This window comes from Triticum aestivum, chromosome 6B (genome assembly GCF_018294505.1).
Source record: "Triticum aestivum cultivar Chinese Spring chromosome 6B, IWGSC CS RefSeq v2.1, whole genome shotgun sequence".
In the NCBI taxonomy this organism is placed as follows: domain Eukaryota; kingdom Viridiplantae; phylum Streptophyta; class Magnoliopsida; order Poales; family Poaceae; genus Triticum; species Triticum aestivum.
The window spans coordinates 410,635,626-410,649,946 of record NC_057810.1 but is presented as its reverse complement, the minus strand read 5'-3'; the positions used below and the strand labels follow the sequence as shown (position 1 = coordinate 410,649,946).

The window sequence follows — 14,321 nt, the reverse complement described above, 5'->3', positions numbered from 1 at the left end:
GGCATTTTAAGGTACTCTGCCGGAGGGGGATTCGATCACGGAGGGCCTCTACATCAACCTTGATGCCCTTCCGATGATGTGTGTGTAGTTCACCACAGACCTACTGGTCCATAGCTAGTAGCTACACGATTTCTTCTTTCCCTTTGATCTTCAATATAATGTTCTCCTTGATGTTCTTGGAGATCTATTCGATGTAATCTTCTTTTGCGGTGCGTTTGTTGAGATCCGATGAATTGTGGATTTATGATCGGATTATGTATGAATATTATTTGAGTCTTCTCTGAACTCTTTTATGCATGGTTAAGATAGCTTTGTATTTCTCTCTGATCAATTGATTTGGTTTGGCCAACTAGATTGATTTTTCTTGCAATGGGAGAGGTGCTTTGTGATGGGTTCAATCTTGCGGTGTCCTCACCTAGTGACAGAAGGGGTAGCGAGGCACGTATTTGTATTGTTGCCATTAAGGATAAAAAGATGGGGTTTATTTCATTTTTATTGGATCTATCCCTCCACATCATGTCATTTTTCTTAATGTGTTACTCCGTTCTTGTTAACTTAATACACTAGATGCATGCTGGATAGCGGTCGATGTGTGGAGTAATAGTAGTAGATGCAGGCAGGAGTCGGTCTACTTGTCACAGACGTGATGCCTATATTCATGATCATTGCCTTAGATATTGTCATAACTTTGCTCTTTTCTATCAATTTCTCAACAGTAATTTGTTTATCCACCGTATGCGTTCTTTCAAGAGAGAAGCCTCTAGTGAAAACCATGACCCTTGGGTCTATTCTTATCGTATTATTTTCAGATCTATAAAACCAAAAACATAAAAATACCTTGCTGCAATTTATTTATCTTTACTTTATTTTGCACTTTTATTTATCTTTTATACCTATCTCTATCAGATCTCATCCTTGCAAGTAACCGTGAAGAGATTGACGACCCCTTTATCATGTTGGGTGCAAGTATTTGTTTGTTTGTGTAGATGCTATCACTGGAGACTTGTGTGTTCCTCGTATTGGACTGATACATTGGTTCTTAACCGAGGAAAATACTTATCTCTACTTTGATGCACCACCCTTTCCTCTCCAAAGGAGAAACCAACGCAAGCTCAAGAAGTAGCAGAGAACCACTCCCTTTTGGGCGTCACATGAAAAGAGTTTGCTGAATCCAACATCCACGCTTCATCTTTAGTTGACCGCATGTATGATACAATAAAAAAATTACTATCACCATCCGAGCCATCACCGCGAGTAACTACATTAGACATGTCCCACCCTTCATTTCTAAGAATTCCCTCTTTACATGTTCCCACTCCTTACCTTTGAAGCACTCAACCTTCTTATTTTTCTTCGCCACCTCTTATCCCTTCGTGGGATGCTAACTTTTGACTGCCAACCGCAAAGCTCGAGTACTCTCGTTTTCAGGTGCATTCTTTTGCTTCATCAATTCATATCCAAGCAACGATGCGGTGATTTCCTCATTGTTGATGTTTATCTTTCCATGTGTCAATGTAATGACCAAATGCTCATTGGATGGTCGCAAACAAAACTAGAAGAAGTGGAGCCTGTCCTCATCATCAATCTTCAAGTCCATACGTGCTACATATGCGACCAATTGATTAAGGGAACCCACGTGCTCCACAAGATCTGACCCCTCCCGCGTCTTTGGCCCATAGAATTTTTGCTTCAAATACAGTTTATTGGTTGCCGACTTGGACATATAGCAACTTACCAATCGGCTTAGGAGAAATTTCCTCCATGACATGATATATGACCTAATTTGAAATACAAAGTCGTATGGTGGCCGCTCCCTACACTTGCATATCCTTCAACATATCGTCCTCAACCTTGGTTGGCTTCGTCTTCTGCAAACCCGTAAAGATTCTCTGTTGAGCCACAAGATCCTTGACTCTTGTTTGCCATAGACTGAAGTTTCCCGTGCCATCGAATTTCTCTACATCAAATTTGGTGAACCCCATGTCCATGTCGAGACGCGACTTACCCGACTTGTTGTCTTTCGTCTTACCGCCTGTGCTTCCCTCTGCGACTTCCTTCAAAAATCGACCATCAATCATGTATTCCTCGTCCGAAGCCATTCCATAGTCCGTGATCTACCAAGAAAACTAGCCCGCACACCGTCACTCTGTCTGCTCTTTAGAAATTGCCATGGAACTTGGCTATAACGCGTAGATCAAATTGCTCTATGCCGAGATTTGACCGGTCCATCTTCTCCCGACCTCGCAGTTGATCTTTTGCATAGTCTTCTCACAACCTTATTTCGATACCACCTGTTAGAGTAAATATGCTATGCAAGATCACAGACAACACCGATGCACGATATTTGTTAAAGAAGTTCACCGAGATCGGCTAAATCCCTGGGGCAATGACTATAATCCCTCCTCCCTAAAATACCTCAATGCAAAATTCGTGAGGTCAAAGTGTAGACCAAGCGTCCATTTTATAGAGAGACAGCTGTATTTTGATTAAAAAAATTCATTTTTTAGGGGGTTGGTTGCAAAGTTTTCTTCTCTTCAGGTGTGCAAGAAAAATACTAGGATGACATCTACCTTTCTTTGTCGAGGGTTTCAAAATCGCCATGGGCGATATTCAACAATCACACATCACTAAACAATAATTTTGGACAACTTTCAGATATTCCTCATCAACATGTCCTTTAATCATTTCGCAAAAAAGAAAATAAAGCCTGTCCTTTAATCAACTCAGTGACCTGTTTCCTGAGCATTCATTAAGGGGCCGGATATGTAGAGAGAGAGAGAGAGCGCGCGCGCATCAGAATTTAATGCACAGCTCTGCGGACTCGTCACACCTCTTCATCCTTCCGTCTGGATTTTTCTTTTCAAGCAATTCCAAAATTCTCTTGTTAACCTCAAAAGGAAAGAAAAGAAAACTCTTGTTCGTTGGCCTCCCCATCCTCGCCGTGTTCTCGCAAGCCTGGCCGCCTCTCGCGCGGCGATCCTTTCGCTCTTGAAATAGGGGAACGCCCAGCAGATTTCCGGAGTTGAACCCCAACAGAAGGTCAGTCCCCCCTCCCCTCATTTCTTCTCCCTTCGCGTGATTGTTTCCCTGGTTTCCTATGTGGGAGTTCTTGGTTTTTGTTGATTTTTAGATGAATTTCGCTTCCTCGCCATGCCCCAGCGGTTTGCTCCTTGTGCCGACCTCAACTCAGCAGAGAAAAACATTACTGATCTGACCTAGCTAGGACAGAGAAGAACCAGGAAGCACAACTTTGCTACAGGATGGCAAACACATGGCAATTAGACAAACTTTTCTTCTTCTTCTTCTTCTTCTTCTTCTTCTTGTGGTTTTCTAGTATTTGCGGGTGAGTTCTTGTTCTCTGCCTGCTTGCCTGTACCGTAGTTACTGCTGTTGGGGGCACGCTTACCTATCGACAGTAGTACAACAACTTCTGCAGCATGCAGTTAATTCCATTAAACGCACTACAGCTTCTCCCTGCTTCTTCAACTTTTGTACCCGTTACGGCGGAATCGGCGCACGGCTCTCCAACCCCAATCCCAATCCCCGGTACGCTATCCGGAGTAGATTCTGTGCGCATCGCGTTCTTGCCGGACGCCGGTTCTTCTTTCTTTTCTCTTCTGAGAGAGTGTTCTTGCCGTTCTTGGACAACAGCTTCCCGTTGATTCGGTACTACGCGTATATCTCCTCTCTGCTTCTCATGCTTCTCATGTGAGAACAAGTTCGATTCTTTTATCGCCTAAAAAAAGATTTCAATTCTTTCAGGTCTTAGTAGCAGTAGGTTGTTGTACCAGATTGTACGGTTGTGGTACCGTGTCTAGGCCAGTAACATATCGAGACCATCTCTGGCGTTTGGTGAGATTGGGTCTGAGTTTTGACTTTTGGATGCTTATGGTGTTCAGTTTGCTTGCGGTTTGTACTACTGCTGGTTCATGCAAATAATGTGGCGCCTGGGCTGTTTGAACATACACCAAGTGCAGTTTTGCCCTTTTGGCTAGTATAAACAGTGGCAGGAATAAGCCATGCTCATATTAACACATATATAGTTCTCTGCCACAATTTCCAGGAATCACACAACTCTGCTCTCTCTGAATCGGGGGCTCGGTGATGGCTTGGCCGAGATAGGCCGCGGACCATGAAGCTAGGTAAACTTCTATTTTGATGAACGGTTTGGGTTTGATCAAGTATATGAGGAGTTTTGCTCTCCAATTATATCTCGTTGATTAATTAATTTATGATGGGGAGAATGCTATTTCTTCTTGTTAGACTCGGTGCGTGTAGCTGGACTAGTCAACTGCCATTTGAAAGTTCAGGTGGATGTCCGCTTAGTGCTTAGAATATGTACATAGCCAGCAACTGATTTAGATACAAACCAATATTGACGATTAGCCTGGTTTTATTAACTCTGACAACTTCAACATAATATTTGTCAAATGAGATTCTGAGAGTAAGAATGAGAAATATTTGGGATGTGCATCCCTACCAGAAATAAATGAATATATGTTCCTTCAGCAACTTGTGGGAACTGAAGTTGACATGTTCCCCTTAATAGTCAGAAAAGGTGCCATGATGTATTCAGGTCAGGTTGCAATCAGTCTCAGTTGCAGGCTTGCAGCTCTACCTGTCCAAATGGACCTTGAACTTGGGACCTTTGCTTCCAATAATCTGGCATGCCCGATGCGTCTTGATCATGCTAATGTACCACCAGCCACTTTTTCCATAATGTAGAAAGAAGCGCCTCTATCGGGGTCATCGAGCATTTAGGACGATGGTAGTTCAGAGTCACAACAAGAATATTCAATGCTTGCACCTGATTAATGTTGGAAATATGAGCAATTTACCGAATGATTTTATTAACAGAAATAGTAGATAAAACATGACTAAAATAGCAAATATAAAGCAAGTCATGCAATCTGACAGAGAGAAGGTAAACATCGTCTGCATATATGAACTTGAGGCAAACACATCTAGAACAGTCACTAGATGAAGTTGCTTATACGACATAGAACCTAACATACGTAGGACAGAAACTAGAGCCAAGAACTGTAGCAGGACTTCTAACAGAAAGGAGAAGAACACGTACGGCACAGCAGCAGCAGAAGCGCTGGACTTGGGGTCGGTGTCCTCGCCTGCCATGTCGTCGAGGAGGTCGTGGACGTCGGGGAAGAAGTCGTCGTCGGGGAAGTAGTCGTTGGCGACCGGATCGTCCGTGATGAAGCAGCCAGTAGTCGCGCAGAGCGCTCCCCAAAAACCTTATCACCCTTCTCCCGTACAGGACTCAAAGAGTGCGGTTTCGGAGGCCTACTGTCCCGACCTGCGGTGCACGCCGCAAGCCGGGATGGAGAAGATCGTAGCAGCAGCGCAGTGCTCAATAACCGGTGACGAGAGGAAGAAGTAGTTCTGGTGCGTCTTGCTGAGAGGAGCGACCTCCCTTTTATAGGCGCAAGAGAAGGAGGCGAGAGGGCAGCGCCGGGAGCTGAAGGGACCGAGGGAGATGAAACGAACAGACAGCAGCCGAAGGGTGCAGCGTTCGCATTTAATCTCCACTACAGCAAAAACTTTCCATCTCCCGAGTGACCTTTCGTATACCCGTAGTGCGTGGCAAAAATTTAGACATCGGCTCATTCCCGCAACCCGCGGCGCGTCGTGACGAGGCGTGGCGTGGCGAGGCGGGCGGCGGAGGAGGAGCGCGCGTGGATGTCCCTCTTGTTCTCATGCTCATACAAGTGGGGAAGGAGCCTCCCTTATAAAGAGGTCCAACTCCCTCTAAACTAGCAATGTGGGACTAAACTTTAGTGCCACCTCTTGCCTTGCACAAATGGGTTGCGTGGGCCTCTAGGATTTATTAGGAATTTCTAAAACTGCTGCTGGGCTAGGCCCAAAACGGACAAAATTCCAGCAATCCCCCACCAAATCCCAGAGGCACACAAAATTTGCCTTTGGTTCCAAAACACTGTTTTATATACTCCGTGACCTTTCATGAGTTTACTAGAGAGAACCCTACTCTCATAGATTGCGACGTTTGACAATCAGACTCATATAGGTGTGTTCTTCAAAAGATGTTCTGCAGGACAACATCTCTGCTTCAAAGAGCCACTTAGAACACATTAAGATATACATCAACCTGCCATGCAGATTAGGAGAGTATTGCATCTTCATGGAGTGGTATTTTTAATAGTAAGGACACTCTCCTCCCAGTTGACCAACATCTTGTCTTCCACATCTAATTCACGGGATCTCCGATCACAAAGAATAGGTTACCACTGTGAACAACTCATATTGTGGGTCTCATGCCCATCTCCCTCGATGCATTATCTATCACATTACGTGATAGACCCTTAGTGAAAGGATCTGCCAGATTTTTAGACGTTTGGATATAATCCAATGCAATAACTCCGGAGTTTCTCATTTTCCTGACAGACTTTAACCTTCTCTGAACGTGTCTTGATGACTTCATGTTATTCTTAGAGCTGTTCACTTTCGTGATCACAGTTTGATTGTCACAGTTCATAAGGATACCCGGTACAGGTTTCTCAACAACCGGCAAGTCATTCAAGAGTCGGCGAAGCCAATCTGCTTCGACCGTAGCTGTATCTAGTGCTGTGAGTTCTGCTTCCATAGTTGACCTCGTTAAGATGGTTTGCTTGCAAGACTTCCAAGAAACAGCGCCACCTCCATGAGTGAACACATATCCGCTCGTGGCCTTTATCTCATCAGCATCTGAGATCCAGTTTGAGTCACTATACCCTTCAAGCACCTTTGGGTGCCCAGTGTAGTGAATTCCATAATTTACAGTGCCTTTCAAATAACGCAAAACTCTCTCTAGAGCTTTCCAATGCACATCTCCCGGTTTTGAGACAAACCGGCTCAGCTTGCTAACAGCAAAAGAGATGTCAGGTCTTGTAGCACTGGCTAAGTACATAAGCGAGCCAATAATCTGAGAATACTTCAATTGATCTCTAGCAATTCTTCGATTCTTTCGAAGCAGCACGCTAGCATCATATGGTGTTGGAGAGGGCTTGCAGTCACTATAGCCAAAGCGACTCAAAATCTTTTCCACATAGTGAGATTGAAGCAATGTAATCCCACCATCATCATCTCTCAACAACTTGATGTTCAGAATGACATCAGCCACTCCTAAATCTTTCATCTCAAAACAGCGAGATAGGAAATCCTTGACCTCCTTAATAACATTCAGATTTGTTCCGAAAATCAGTATGTCATCAACATACAAGCAAAGCATAACTCCCTCGCCCCCACCATGGCGATAGTACACACATTTGCCAGCTTCGTTCACAACAAAGCCTGCAGCTGTTAAAGTTCTTTCGAACTTCTCATGCCACTGTTTGGGTGCTTGCTTGAGTCCATACAAAGACTTCAGCAACTTGCACACTTTCCCTTCCTGACCATCTATTACAAACCCATCTGGTTGTTCCATATAAATTTCCTCATCCAACTCTCCATTCAGGAAAGCAGTCTTAACATCCATTTGATGAGCGAGAAGACCATGTGAGGCAACTAGTGAAAGTAGAACTCGAATAGTGGTCAGTCGAGCCACAGGTGAGTAAGTATCAAAGAAATCTTCACCTTCCTTTTGGGTATAACCCTTAGCCACGAGCCGAGCCTTGTACTTTTCAATAGTACCATCAGGCCTAAGCTTCTTCTTGAATACCCATTTGCATCCTATAGGTTTGCACCTATAAGGACGATCAGTTATCTCCCAAGTTTCATTCGCCAAGATGGAATCCATCTCGCTACGAACTGCTTCCTTCCAGTAGTCAGCATCTTCAGATGCATAGGCCTCTGAAATAGAACTGGGAGTGTCATCTATGAGATACACAAGAAAATCATCACCAAAGGACTTTGCAGTCCTCTGTCTCTTGCTCCTAATAGGAACTTCATTGTTCTCCTCCACGGGACTTTCAAAGTGTTCCATCGAAATGGCAGGTTCGGTAATTGTAACTGGTTCCTGATTCGATGAACTAGACACCTCCTGATTAGATGAGGTAGCCATATCCTTCATGGGAAAGATATCTTCAAAGAAAGTCGCATCATTCGACTCCATGATCGTACCGACATGCATGTCAGGTACCTCAGATTTTACAACCAAGAATCTATAGCCAATGCTATGAAAAGCATATCCCAAGAAAACACAATCCACAGTCTTTGTTCCAAGTTTCCGCTTCTTTGGAATTGGAACATTGACTTTCGCCAAACAACCCCATGTTCGCAGATAAGAGAGTTTTAACCTTTTCTTCTCCCATTCCTCGAATGGAGTTATCTCTTTGTTCTTTGTGGGAACTCGATTTAGGACATGACATGCTGTCAATATCGCCTCCCCCCACCATGCCTTGGAGAGACCCGATGTGTCTAACATGGCGTTAACCAAATCAGTTAGAGTACGGTTCTTTCTTTCGGCCATCCCATTTGACTGAGGTGAGTAGGGAGGCGTCCTCTCATGGATTATACCATGTTCCGCACAAAAAGCATCAAATTCATTGGAAAAATACTCTCCACCACGGTCGGACCTAAGCCTCTTGATTTTCCGATCAAGTTGGTTTTCCACTTCAGCTTTATAGATCTTGAAAAAGTTCAAAGCCTCATCCTTAGATTTCAGAAGATACACACAGCAGTATCTAGTGGAGTCGTCAATTAACGTCATGAAATATTTCTTTCCACCTTTTGTCAAAACACCATTCATTTCACATAGATCTGAATGTATAAGTTCTAGTGGTGCAAGATTTCTCGTCTCCGCAGTCACGTGAGATTTACGAGGTTGCTTAGCTTGCACACACACTTGACACTTAGATCCCTTAACGGTGGTGAAACTAGGGATTAAGTTCAACTTCGCTAGTCGCGATATGCAACCAAAGTTAAGATGACAAAGTCGTGAATGCCACACATTTGATTCACTATTGTTGCAAATATGATTAACAACTTTATTGCAAACGTCTGATAAGGATAAACGAAACAGGCCTCCTGACTCATAGCCTTTACCAACAAAGGTTCCATACTTGGATATTACAAATTTATTCGACTCAAAGACAAGCTTATAGCCATCTCTACACAGAAGAGATCCGCTAACAAGATTTTTATTGACGGAGGGGACATAATGCACGTTCTTCAGCCGCATGATCTTCCCCAAAGTAAACTTCAGATCGACCGTGCCAACACCACGAACAGAAGCACTTGAACCGTTGCCCATCAGCACGGCTGAAGTCCCTGCGGTCTGATAAGATGAAAACATGGAAATATCACCGCATACATGCACATTAGCACCCGTGTCAATCAACCAATCAGGAGAATGACATACTGAAAGAATAGTGGGAAATATACCATACCCAGCATCCTTCATGTCAATGTCTCCGACATGACAACATTAGCGGTCTTGCCGCCTTTCCCAGGATGACGCTTGTCATAGCGATTGGGGCAACTAGGAGCCCAATGATCAGGATCTCCACACACATGACAAGCACCTTTCTTCTTGTCATTCTTCTTCTTGAAGTTCGTGTGCTGCACAGCCTTGTTCTTCCCATCAAACTTTCCTTTACCATCAAACTTGCCCTTGTTCTTGAACTTGTGGGACTGGAAGTTTTTCTTCTGTACCAGATTGGCACTAGATCCTCCCTCATACCTCGAGCACGTGTGTCCTTTGCTCTCGCCTTTTCTTCCACATCAAGAGTGCCAATGAGATCCGGAACGGAAAACTCCTGTCTCTTATGCTTCAGTAAGGTAGCAAAGTTCCTCCACGAAGGAGGAAGCTTAGTGATGATACCCCCGGCAACAAACTTGTCCGGTAGGATACAATTGAAGTGCTCAAGTTCTCTAGCAAATGACTGTATCTCGTGAGCCTGCTCAATCACGGAGCGCTCTTCAGTCATCCTGTAATCATAGAATTGCTCCATGATATACAGCTCAGTGCCGGCATCCGAGACCCCAAACTTGGCCTCGAGTGCGTCCCACATATCTTTTCCATTGTCAATTGATGCATAAGCATCAACTATGTTCTCACCAAGAACACTCAAGAGGGCAGCCTTAAACAAGGTATCCATTTTCTGAAAAGCTTGTGCTTGTTGGGCATCTTGCTCTCCTTCAGGTTTGCCAAGAGTGGCGTCATAGCAACTCATGGTTTGAAACCATAAGACTGCTCTCACGCGCCACCTCTTATAGTGGATACCCTCAAACATAGGAGGTCTCATGGAAGCAGCAAAACCATTCGAGGTAAATTGCCTATAATAAGGTTTTTGGATTGTTGGAAATATGAGCAATTTACCGAATGATTTTATTAACAGAAATAGTAGATAAAACATGACTAAAATAGCAAATATAAAGCAAGTCATGCAATCTGACAGAGAGAAGGTAAACATCGTCTTCATATATGAACTTGAGGTAAACACATCTAGAACAGTCACTAGATGAAGTTGCTTATACGACATAGAACCTAACATACGTAGGACAGAAACTAGAGCCAAGAACTGTAGCAGGGCTTCTAACAGAAAGGAGAAGAACACGTACGGCACAGCAGCAGCAGAAGCGCTGGACTTGGGGTCGGTGTCCTCGCCTGCCATGTCGTCGAGGAGGTCGTGGACGTCGGGGAAGAAGTCGTCGTCGGGGAAGTAGTCGTCGGCGACCGGATCGTCCGTGATGAAGCAGCCAGTAGTCGCGCAGAGCGCTCCCCAAAAACCTTATCACCCTTCTCCCGTACAGGACTCAAAGAGTGCGGTTTCGGAGGCCTACTGTCCCGACCTGCGGTGCACGCCGCAAGCCGGGATGGAGAAGATCGTAGCAGCAGCGCAGTGCTCAGGAACCGGTGGCGAGAGGAAGAAGTAGTTCTGGTGCGTCTTGCTGAGAGGAGCGACCTCCCTTTTATAGGCGCAAGAGAAGGAGGCGAGAGGGCAGAGCCGGGAGCTGAAGGGACCGAGGGAGATGAAACGAACAGACAGCAGCCGAAGGGTGCAGCGTTCGCATTTAATCTCCACTACAGCAAAAACTTTCCATCTCCCGAGTGACCTTTCGTATACCCGTAGTGCGTGGCAAAAATTTAGACATCGGCTCATTCCCGCAACCCGCGGCGCGTCGTGGCGAGGCGTGGCGAGGCGGGCGGCGGAGGAGGAGCGCGCGTGGATGTCCCTCTTGTTCTCATGCTCATACAAGTGGGGAAGGAGCCTTCCTTATAAAGAGGTCCAACTCCCTCTAAACTAGCAATGTGGGACTAAACTTTAGTGCCACCTCTTGCCTTGCACAAATGGGCTGCGTGGGCCTCTAGGATTTATTAGGAATTTCTGAAACTGCTGCTGGGCTAGGCCCAAAATGGACAAAATTCCATCAATTAAAGGGACGCAGCAACCAAAATGGAAAAGAAACAAAACTGCAAAAGATCCCCATCAGTTTCAGTTTACACTTTGTTGTTAGGGTTGGCCCAAAAGATCATTTTATAATGGAAATCATTGCTTAATTCTGTATTTTAATACTCCCTCCGTAAACTAATATAAGAGTGTTCAGATCATTATTTTAGTGATCTAAACGCTCTTATATTAGTTTACAGAGGGAGTACATCATATGATAACTTGGTTAAAGATGGAGACTGGCGTCATGATAATACTACAACACTAGCTTGACATTTGTTGACAACATGTTGATTTGTTACTTTGTGACTGTCTTGGTGAATTTGTGATGCTAGATGACATCAACCATATGGTTATAGTATTTCTTGTGAAATAGTTTGCAGGACTGAGCATTTCACAGAAAAAATGCTTGAGGACAAAAATCCAGCACAAGATATGGTAGACATAGCTGGACATGTAGAGCAGAAGGATCCTTCTTATGAAAAGGACATCGTGGAGATCAAATTGCCAGACAGTGTTGCTTCTTTTGATTATGGTGGTAATTTTGTCAAAGATGTCTGCATTGATGACGGACAACCTCTTCCTCGGAAGATTTCAGAAGATAAAGTAGTAGATGAAAAGTCATCTCCAAATTTTGATTGTCAAATGATACACGCAAATGATGCTCCGACGTACACAGAAAAAGATTGTGCTGCAAAAGCTTTCCACAAACCCAAACCAGAAGCAGTTCTACCTGTTAATTTTGCTCCTGATAGTAACAATGAGAAACGATATTCTTCTTGTGAAAAACATGGTCCCGAGGGCAAGAGTAAAGCCACTAATTTTGGTGATCTCAGTGAGAAGAAAATAAGTTTGGAAGAATTACTTAGACTCGAAAGTGCAGAAGAGTGCCTGCATAAAGGTGCAATAAGCTCTGAAACCAGTAAAAATCATATGCTATCTTTCCATGGAGAAGCAGTCAGGCAGGTACACCACTGGTCCAGAGTTACAGCTCACAAGTACTTAGAATTGTTTTTTTCTTGTCATCACTATGATCATGGCATAGATGCATTGTAAAAAAACCATCATACAAAATATAGTGGTGTCCTTGAGGAAAGAATATTCAGCTATAAATGCATCAACACACTTTAGGGTGGTACTTTTTTACCCAAAACTTCACGATGTTAAGCTGAGAAACACGGTTTTGTTATAATTTCAGGTTTCCGCAAATGTGGGTCATGGAGTCGAAGTTATTGCATCCAAAACCAGTGGTCTTGTTAATGATACTGTATCAAGTAAGAACAACATTGATGATTGCTCAGTAACAACCTCTGAAGAATGTGATGCAGCGGCATCATTTGATGCGAGAGGACTGAACCTAATAGTTCACTATAATCCTTTTGTTGGTCATGGGTCCCTAGAGGATACATGTAAACCAGAATGCTCTACATCAGCAATCTCAGATGCTGCTTCCACTGGACCTATCTGCACTTTCGAGAAAACTGATACTATTAGTGCTGAAGGATTTAATGAAGTCGAAATAACTGAACCTAGGGTTGATGCTCTGAGTTCGCTAGGTTCAGAGATAAGATCGTCTGCGAAGAGCAATGATCAGAATGGAAGTATTATGGGTGAAACAATAACCAACAAGATGCATGAAACAGAAGCAGCTACAACTTCATCAGCTGAAAATGTAGAGCCCAATGGAGCAAATGGGGAGAATAGTAAAGAACATGGGACTGGCGGTACCGCCGATATACATGGTTCCAGCCAGATAGATGAAGGAGCTAATGATGACGCGGTTAATAGGAGTCCTGTGCTGGCACAACATGATAATGTGTGCGAACATAATGCACCTGATAGTGCAAAAGCGCCATCTCGAACTGGAAACGGCTATCCTCCCTTTGAACCGGGTTTTGGTCCTAGTATTATGTCTGCTCCAGTGTCAAACTCTGGCCATCTTGCTTATTCTGGCAATATCTCCATCGGTTCAGGTAGTAGCACGACCAGCACCCGGTCCTTTGCATTTCCAGTGTAAGTTTCTGGTCAGATCACAGCAAGTACTTTCTGAAAATATACCGGTCATTTTATCTGGGAGATATATTATAGTACTTACTGGTTATGTTTCATTTTTGTTCGAAAAGAATATTGAAAACTTTTACTAGCTGATCTTCATTTGTGTTTCAAAATAAATCTTGAAGGCATGAACCATGCAACATTTATCATTTTTCTTTTGTTTGATAGGAATGCAACATTTATCTCATACCTCTGTTGTGTTGCACTTGTGGAACAGACTGCAGAAGGACTGGATCAGCAGCCCGGTGAGGATGGCGAAAGGAGAGCGGAGATGCACCAGGCGGCGCCGAGGCTGGAGGAAGGGGCTTCTCTGCTGTAAATTCTGAGCGCGTTTTCCCTGAAGAGCCTTTTATATCTGTTCTATTGCAGGTTAAGTTCATGGCTTGTACTCCCTCTGTTCGGAATTAACTGTCGCTGAAATCAGTAAATCTACACACTGAAGCGCGTCTTAGATACACTCATTTCAGCGACAGGTAATTCTGAACAGAGGTAGTAATAATTTGTATCATGAGAGTGAGGTGAGGAGTCAAAGAGGTATATGTAGTTGTAGCGTAGCGGTCGTGCTTGGCACTAGGTCCTGCATGAATTAGTTTTATTGTTCTTGTTAGTTTGAGCTCATGGTTGGTTGATTACCCGTGCTTGATTCATATTTCAGAGGGTTACAAACAGCGAGTGCTTTGAACGGTGTCTCAGGGGTGTTTTGTTATTTTTTTCTGATGAATCCAACTGGGCCGGCCTGCACCTGCAGGGACGCTCTTGCCTAAGCGGGAACTCTTTTAGAAATAGACAAACATAATTCCTGTTACCTTTTTTTTTATTTTTTCTGTTTGAAATCCACAAACATTTCTAAAAAATGTGCGAACACTTCCCCCAAAATAAACCAAAATTTATGAAAAGTGTGTGAACATTTATTTAGATGCTTGA

General features: G+C 43.8%; 1 protein-coding gene across 3 annotated transcripts; it reads left to right on the top strand.

The window, feature by feature from the left end:
• Positions 1 to 2,739: 2,739 nt before the first annotated feature.
• Positions 2,740 to 14,063, top strand: LOC123137291 (uncharacterized). 3 transcript variants are annotated; one of them, XM_044556989.1, is made up of 5 exons: positions 2,740 to 3,039; positions 4,064 to 4,142; positions 11,719 to 12,308; positions 12,541 to 13,315; positions 13,615 to 14,063. In XM_044556989.1, the coding sequence occupies exons 2-5, from the start codon at positions 4,133 to 4,135 to the stop codon at positions 13,644 to 13,646; spliced, it is 1,407 nt and encodes a 468-aa protein (XP_044412924.1). In that variant the 5' UTR covers positions 2,740 to 3,039; positions 4,064 to 4,132; the 3' UTR covers positions 13,647 to 14,063. The 3 variants fall into 3 exon arrangements, with proteins under 3 accessions (XP_044412924.1, XP_044412923.1, XP_044412921.1); XM_044556988.1 differs by having other exon boundaries at positions 12,541 to 13,355; XM_044556986.1 differs by having other exon boundaries at positions 2,762 to 3,039; positions 4,044 to 4,142; positions 12,541 to 13,355.
• Positions 14,064 to 14,321: the final 258 nt, after the last annotated feature.

Coding starts and splice junctions, on each gene's coding strand:
- LOC123137291 (XM_044556988.1), top strand. Junction 12,309..12,540: donor ATGGAGAAGCAGTCAGGCAG/GTACACCACTGG, acceptor TTATAATTTCAG/GTTTCCGCAAATGTGGGTCA. Junction 13,356..13,614: donor CGGTCCTTTGCATTTCCAGT/GTAAGTTTCTGG, acceptor CTTGTGGAACAG/ACTGCAGAAGGACTGGATCA.